An 8,854-nucleotide genomic window follows, 5' to 3' on the forward strand; every position below is an offset into this window, starting at 1 on the left:
ATTTTATTCTTAAAAAAATGCTTTTTTAAATTAACGTTTACCTCGACGCCAATTGTAATATATTAGGTACCTACCTCCTTGCTAATATATTATGTAAAGGGTACGTTACAAACGAACACAACCAATGTTTATAACTTTATTTTACGTTAATAAGCAAATGGAATGAGTTGAGCCACGATGAATGACATTATACTTTTGTAACTTCAAGATTCAAGAATCAAGTATGTGAGTGTGTGAGTGAGAAATGGCGCAGTTTACCACATTATTAAGTATATATTTTAAGATATTCCATTAACAAATAGATATTGGCACTTGTAAAAGCATCGACAAGCATTTATCTTTATCTTTCTAAGGCCCCAACCTCCCAGTTTATTTACTTATCTGTATTTTTAACCAAATACGTGTGATCGGTCCTGCATATGCAATACAAAACAACGTGCCAGACAAGGATGAGAATACCTACGTTATGCTGGTTGCCTAAAATCATTGCGGCACGCGATTTTGGCGCTCGATGCCGTTCCAGTTACAGAGTATATAGTTCAATGGTTGGTACGTTTAATTAGTAGCATCTTGAAAAAACTAAAATTGAACTGAAAATAGAAATTAACTCCCTAGTTTTTCTGTATAAAGTTATATATACCACGTGTTTAGTCTATTAACACTTACCAAAACAACTCTTAATATAAAAGGCGTGATTGCGGTGAAATAACATCGACATTTCTAAAAAAACTCACTGAAATCTGGATAAACTTTCCGATCGAATTGACACCACACAAATTAATTTTTTGACGGATATATGCCGATCCATGTAGCTGTTAAAACAATTGCTGCCGCACCGTCAAACGCGCGATGTTTAAATAGTCGTTAAGTTTTCTCGAATTTTCCAATTTTCTGCGCGATTTTCTTAGTTTTTCTTGCCGTAAGAACCTTCTACACAGTATTAGAAAACTTAAAAAAAAAAGATGAATGAAATCGGTAAAGTCGTTCTAAAGTTATTGCGTGACCAGAAGAAACAGGGGTTCATTTTTATATACAGGGTGACAATTTGAAAACTTACCACCCCCCATATCTTAGTAAATAAACGAGATATTTTAAAAAATCAAAATCCGTTTCGGTAATTCGGAGGGGGAATCACAATGACATAGTTGGCGACGCACCCCCTCCAACCCCCTGCGCCCCAGCCACCCCAACTTTTAAATCTTAAATAGTGACCCCCCATGTGTGATACGTCGTTGGGAAGCTCTGAAAAAATGCTTTCCAACCATACCAAATAGCATTACATTTAGGTTAGTAATTATCGTGCAAATCAAAAAATTAACTAATATGATACATTTGAAATCTGTCGTATTTAAAACGCAACCGGCGAACATAGACGAACTAAGACAGAGAATAATTCAAGAATGTCGAAATATTGCAAAACCAACATTGGAAAGGTTCGACAAGAGTTTGAGAATAGATTATAACTGGCGATCAAAAATGAGTTGCTGTCGAGTCGGCTTTGGAAGTTCAAGTTAAATACGATTTTCCATGTAAACAAAAATTACAAAGGGCGACTCGACAGCAACTCATTTTTGATCGCATAGTAATACTGTCTTACCAATAACGGAAAACATTTTGAACATTTATTGAAATAAAGGCCAACTTTAGAAAATGTATCATATTAGTTGATTTTTTAATTTGCACGATAATTACTAACCTAAATGTAATGCTATTTGGTATGGTTGGAAAGCATTTTTTTCAGAGCTATCCAACGACGTATCACACATGGGGGGTTCCTATTTAAGATTTAAAAGTTGGGGTGGCTAGGGCGCAGGAGGTGTGAGGGGGTGCGTCGCCAACTATGTCATTTTGATTCCCCCTCCGAATTACCGAAACGGATTTTGATTTTTTTTAAATATATCGTTTATTTACTAAGATATGGGGGGTGGTAAGTTTTCAAATTGTCACCCTGTATAGAGACTACCCACATAGCATTCGATATCTTATGTATATACATTTTAAATCCATAATGTACAGGGAATATCCTGTACATCTTATGTATATACTATGTATATTCATTATAGACATGTATTTTATGTCCAGTATGGATATTCTATAAATATACATTTTGGATGTGCTACATGGGATTATATGTTATGTATATACGTTTTGGATTTGTTACATGCGTTTTCTGTATTACCGACGCTACAAACGTTAGCGTCTCATATTCTGTGAATTACGGCGATGAAGATAGTAAGGTGCTATTGCAAATAGAGTTCATTTTTCTAAAATCGGGAGTGTTATTCCGCGAGTTATTACTGAGTTTGTTTGTCTAATTTGGACAGTGAAAGTAATGATTTTTATTTCGTGTGTGCATGAGCTAACGTTGCAAATATGTGTTAGTGATATGTAAAGACTGAATGGGAATTCATATAAGGACAAGAATGGCAGGTATGTTAGCAACCTATTTGTTATGAACTCGCGCTATTATAGTGTTGAACAAGAACACAATCAAAATGACTCAAGACTCTACTTCTCTACAGTGTTAAATAAAACAATAATAATTTCTTAAGCACATTTTCCATTGTATACTAGGAGACTTAATAAACAAAAAGCTCCACTGCGTGATAAGAATTTATTTATGTAGATATAGATGCTAGTAAACTTCCCGAATGTTAGAGGAATCTCTATAGAACATCCATTCTGAATGTATACAACATACATAGAATATCCTATTGAACATCTTTGCATATATTACAGGAATATTCATGGTATATCCAGTTGTCAGTATACCAATGCATGTCTGATGCATATACATGCATATACATAAGACATCCAAAACGTATATACTATGTATTATGTGAAGTCTGCCAAACTTATATGCCATGCACATACATCGGACATTTGCGACATACTTTTCCACATTCTATGGATATACAATATCCCACGTGGAATGTACATGGTATATGCAATGTATATAGGTCTGCTATATGGGTATTACGTGAATACATAAATAAACGCTTAATAAAATAATATAAAGGCCTCAACATGATTCAGTAACTGTACTCAGAACAAAAGCATGCTGCAACAAATAAACATCACCATTTTATGCATAATGTAAATAATACATTGTGAGACGAAATTCAAAGATGATTTTTAAAACGGAACAAACAAAATAAACATAAAGAAAGATCAGCACGCCAGTACGCTACTCCGCCACTGGAACTCGTGACCCACACCAATTTTCTGCCAAGCTTTGTCTCGAAACATTTCTGTTTTTTTGGCATCTGCGCAGAACGGTGGCTGTATGTGCAGAGCATTTCGTATATTTTCCATCGTGCCATTCTTTCTGATTTAGGGTGTTGCCTAACCGTAGGGGTATATTATTACATATGGTTGAATTTCTTCTTTAATATACGTACTTGTATATGTTACAGGGAAAGTGCGAAATCCAGTGATTATATGAAATTACTAGTGATTGTACACATTCACTGAACAAACTCGTGAAAGTAAGAAATCGGGTTCAAAAGAATATCGAATTATCACATTTCCTAGAGAATGTATAAAATCACTAGGTATTCTACACAATCACTATAACGTATCAGTAATTGTAATAGTTAATATAAAATTTATTGTGAAACAAGCATTATACATACAATTCAAAACAACGTATCGATCGAAGTACTAATGGATAAGTAATATACCCACTCTAAGGTAACAATGGATGGGTATAGAGAAGATGATGAAGAAGATGCTATTTGTGACAACAAGGCAATGAACCATGACATTTAGAATTGCACAGTTTTTCTTGTTTTTTTGCAGAAACATCGTTTGGAATTTGACATAAACTACGAAAAACACACACAAACAAAACAGTCTCAATCGCACGTTACAACAGCTTTTAGGTTATGTTTATGTGACGTTGTGCAATATACCAAATGGCATTTTATTTCCACTAGAGACAAACAGTAATTGTATAAAATCACTAGTGAAAGTAGGTTTATTGAATTGGATCCTACTTTGACTAGTCTTTTTAGTAAATGTGTACAATCACCAGGGAGAGTATACAACACCTGATTTCGCACTTTCCCTGTAACATATACACTACTACGCTGTTAAACCTAAATGGACAGGAGTTCATAAACTGAGGCTTTGGTATGACGAGGAAATATAATCTACCTCATTCAAAAAATTAAAGAATCCTCCCTAATTAAACTTCATTGACGTAGATATAAAATTACGAATCTTATTTTTTCTACTTTTTGCTATTTACATACTATCGTAGAGGTTTACGCTCTTTTTAACTGGCAACAAATATAAAAATAAAATTACAAATAGCTCCAGTCCAGATTTTTTAACCAATCCAGAGATCACCTTTTTACACATTAACCACTCAACCGCTAATTATTCACTTTTAAACTGGTTATGCTTTTGTAAAAATGCGCGAACGAGGTGTACACTTTCACAGACGCCACCGATCTCCCCGTCTCGTTGTTGTGTTTTTCTATTTATATCATACCAAACAGGGACCCAACGAAATTTTGGAGACTGACATGCCTTTTTAGCCAATAGCAGACCAGCACCTTTTGTTTATCGGTTAAATAGAACAGTCACGTCAGTGAGCTTCGTTGTTCGTTGTTTCAAAAATAAAATTTTTTAGTTGGTGGTTTTAGGAAAGGATGTCAATAAAACAAGGTAATTTATTTTTATTTAGCATTAATTAATTAAATTGAGTACATAATAATTTCCACTTAGCTTTTATAAATCCCAAACTTGCGTAGCGTAAATTTATTATGTTTCGCTTATATTTTAATCTTGGACTCCATGACCACTGCTTAGTTGCGAAACTTACGGCAGCTTAGATTTAACAATTTACCCTAAAAAAGGGAGTTTTAGCAACTGTCAGTTGAGGCATGAGAATTAGGTCTTAAATTTTGGTTCTGTAAACAGCAGACCATTTCAGCTCTCAAAATACTTTTCGTGGCCAATCGATCCCGAGTTCTGCCATTTATCCGTGGCGTTCGTAATGGACTAAAATGTATTGAGTCAGTCGACGAATAATCGTCGGAACCCTTATCGCTTTCGGAAAACAAAGTAAAAACAAAATCACGTTGATGCGTCTTAAAAAGTAATGTCACACTGGAACAATGTAGGAACAAAAAAATTATAAACAGTCAAATTCTCCTTAACATAATTTAACCGACAATAATATTCCAAACCGTTAATTGTGTACATACAACTAGCACCGACGGCTAAACTGTACCATAAGACCACGTTACCAACTGTGCGGTTTGAAAACTTCACTTGGGCCATTATCGAGCCCAGAACAAAGAATTGAATTACGAAGGTCGGCAAAAAGAAGCCGATAGCATTTGCGGAAATATAGTCGTGAAACAGTGCCGAAATGAAGATCACCACAATCTTCGCTGCCGTCTTGTTTCCGGGAAGCACAACCTCATAAAAGTCCCTGTAGATATACTTATACAACCAATCGTACACTATACTATTCCACGTTCTGTAGTACCTCTCGAAGGAGGTCGACGTCCACCAATCCTAAAACGAGCGCCTGCATTACTGATGATGCGATCAAGACGATACCTGGTAGAATAACCTGTCGGAAAAGTGGAGCATTTCCGCGAACGCGTTCGACCAAAGGTGGAGCAATAGGTAAAACAGCAGCAGACTGGTCAGCATTGCGTATGGAGCGTTTCTAAGCACTATCATTACTATGTCAGCCAATCGGTAAGGTCTCAAACCGAAGTCTTCTAGCTGAGAAATGTACGTGGTTTGGTAGACGAAGCTGCAAAGTACTATCGCCGCTATAAGTTCGATGAAGTAGTTAATGACAAGGTGCCACCTTATGCTTCCCTTTGATCTGGAAGAGAGAAAATGATTAATTATTGCGCATCCATCTAGGCTTACCTTGGATAGGAATCCCTATACAGCAAAGTTGGCGCGAACAGAAAATAGACATAGTGTGAAAAATTTCGAGAACTCTTCACCTTGACGTGCTTCACGATGTCAGGTGCACATGTTCTTATGAAAGCATATGATTTCATTATCAACCTCGTCTACAAAAGAACTTTGTAAATAGTTCCCTTGAATAGTGTAGTACTTACTGTCTCACAGCCTGTCGCACCACCAAGCGCGTATCCGAAATCATATCTGAAGGTTGCCCACACGGAACAGTACAGTATCGTAGTAGCATACAGCACGTAAATCACCATCCACAGTTTATCCCACAGCAGTAAGTGGTTGGCTAGAAAAGAATTGGATCAATAGAAAGAGGCGGACCACGGCGTAAAATCGGATTGGTTCCACCTTGGTGCACTAGGGTGACAGTAACATTGAATCATTTGTGTTTTTATCGATGCAACTAATGTTTTTTGGTTGAATGCGCGATGCAGTCTAAACCCACCCTATCTATAAAAGCCCTTCGGCAGAGGTTCTTGGAACTAATCCATGTTTGTCAACGTCCATCGCAATTCATTTCGGTAACAGCGACAAAATTCTGTAAGCGGTCCGTGCGCCGCATTTTGAATGAATTCTGTAAACGGTGCTTCATGAGCGCTACCTAAAGGCGGGTATGCTCTAGCAAGATTTCTCACGCAAGTTGCTGTCTGAAAGCGCTGAGGAGGTGTAAATACCACCGTACGTCCGACTTACAGTACTTGTACACTGTGTACATCTTCACAGTGCTATCAAACAGCAACTTGCGCGAGAAACCTTGCTAGAGTATTCCCGCCTTTAGGTAGCGCACATGAAGCGCTTCGTCTGGTGACAATTATTGAGTTTTCAGAACATTATTTTTGGAATCATTTAACTTAGATATTATTTTTTATTGTTTGAGAACAGATGATAAAAGTAGATAGTTCGATGCCCGATCAATTTCACAAGAAGAGGTAATCGTACAAAAAATTCAAAGGTTTTCCTTCCGGAGATCCAGGTTTCGTTCTATAAGGTCCAGCTTTATGGGACAATTCAAAAGGCGCGAGTAGGTTATAGAGCGAGGCGTTTTTGAAGCTCTGCATAGTAGGAGCGGCTTACGAGTGGTTTTCTCTCGCAAACTTGTGCAAAGGCAAATTAAAATTGATGTTGCAATCGCACTACTAAAAATAGAAAAGCCAATTTCGCGCCAAATAGAATGTTGTGTGCGTACATTACGGAACTCGATCAGCGCAACTCAATTCTGCAGAATTTGGGCTATGATCAACAAATGCACACCTTGACACCGGGAAAGCTGAAACCATATTGATCCAGTAAGGCAAATTCATTTACATATTGCGAACCATTGCATATAGGTATAATGCACTCGAAAAAGCAATCTACTTTAATTACAGGTTCGGAGCACACTGTCCGACCAGCCTCAATAACGAAACTGTAATTCAGTACTGAGACTATTTTACAGTGCATCCATAAGAGCTATCCACTCCCAAAAAAGCTAAAAACCTATCTTCGTCTGCAAAATTGATTCTGACCATTTTTTGGGGCTGTTATGGCGTTTTGATTTTTACAAAAATAACCACGATGAATGGAAGCACGATTACGCCTTTGTAGAAAGCTGCAGGAAAACCTAACTCGGAGTAGCCTGCAGAATGCTCGAAACTGATCTAAGGTAATTCCCACCTCTGCCACAGATGAAAAATTCACCTCAACCTAGGTTCGAACACCCGATCTCCGGATTTATAGCTCAACTCTCTACCATTGAACCACAAAGTCGGTACCCCCGCTTTGTATTACTCGTATGTTTGAGGGATAAAGGTGTTATCTATTTAAGTACGGTTCAGCAGTTTTGGTTATTTTGAATTGGAAGCTTCACTGACAACAGGGCCTAAATCTAAAGTCAAAGTACTCACATTTGGGAAGTAAATGCAGTCTTACTGCTCCCCACACCTGAAACGCAGGATAGACGCATAGGGTAATTGAAAACGCGCAGATCCATGCGATTACGAAGGCGTGGAAATTCCGAAAGACCTTAATGATTAAACGGTAACCGGTGCCTATTCTGAAATGGAACCGGTGACCACGTTGGGATCGGTGTGAAACTCAAGGTACTCACTGTTCGTTGTAAAAGTAGTCATGCAGGAGAGTGTTAATGCAGGTGCCTACGATCAGTGCCACAAACATACGGTATATGGCGAGAATGTGTTTATTTCTAAACAGTTCCGTTAACACCGACTCCCTGCTTTCGAACACTTTAACCCGCACCTCTTCTTCCTCTGGAAATTTTCTGCAAAATTCACTATAATCGCATGAACATGGTGACAAAGTAGATAGGTACCTTTCGTCCATTGTATGATTTTTGGGTTGATCATCTTGAAGAGACATTTCCTCACTGTTTTGATTCTCTTTCCAAACATTAACACAAAGTATCATCGTGTGATAACACTGTACTATAATTAATCCTTATCTTATCCAATTGGTATGAATTTAACATTACATAGTTCAGAGGCAAAACACCGGGCTACCTAATGAATGTAAGTCATTCGAGCGTTATCACCTGTGATTGGTTATAACGGGAAGTTGATAAATACATTTTCCGATTTCCGCAAAAGCCCCCTATAAACCATTACGAGGAAAGCGACAAATATTCGCGGCCTGACTACCCTTTTAGTTGCATACGAAGACTTTCCTTAATAATATCTGTGATATGAGTACCTAGGTATGTGAATGATCTCATGGTTAATGATTGTAATGATTGTAGGGAAAGGGTAATTGAATTTTCCTTTTACGGGGGAGGGGGACAAACTACAGCTTTTGTCTTAGCTTCGTTACTGAAATGACGTCCATTTAGATCCTTTTTCAATTTCCCAAACAGGTAGAGTAACTTGGGGTTATATCTGGACTATACGGCTATACGGGGGGGGGGGGGGGC

At 37.6% G+C, this 8,854-nt stretch overlaps 1 protein-coding gene across 2 annotated transcripts; it reads right to left on the reverse strand.

The window, feature by feature from the left end:
- Positions 1–4,668: 4,668 nt before the first annotated feature.
- On the reverse strand, positions 4,669–8,343 carry LOC116177681 (sterol O-acyltransferase 1-like). 2 transcript variants are annotated; one of them, XM_031496725.1, is made up of 7 exons: positions 8,261–8,343; positions 8,039–8,209; positions 7,836–7,984; positions 6,099–6,238; positions 5,902–6,050; positions 5,578–5,854; positions 4,669–5,532 (listed from the first exon to the last, which is right to left on the reverse strand). In XM_031496725.1, exons 1-7 carry the CDS (start codon positions 8,305–8,307, stop codon positions 5,101–5,103), a joined length of 1,365 nt encoding a protein of 454 aa, XP_031352585.1. In that variant the 5' UTR covers positions 8,308–8,343; the 3' UTR covers positions 4,669–5,100. The 2 variants fall into 2 exon arrangements, with proteins under 2 accessions (XP_031352585.1, XP_031352584.1); XM_031496724.1 differs by having other exon boundaries at positions 8,039–8,323.
- Positions 8,344–8,854: the final 511 nt, after the last annotated feature.

The sequence above is a fragment of the Photinus pyralis genome, unplaced genomic scaffold (genome assembly GCF_008802855.1).
Source record: "Photinus pyralis isolate 1611_PpyrPB1 unplaced genomic scaffold, Ppyr1.3 Ppyr1.4_LG8, whole genome shotgun sequence".
NCBI lineage: Eukaryota > Metazoa > Arthropoda > Insecta > Coleoptera > Lampyridae > Photinus > Photinus pyralis.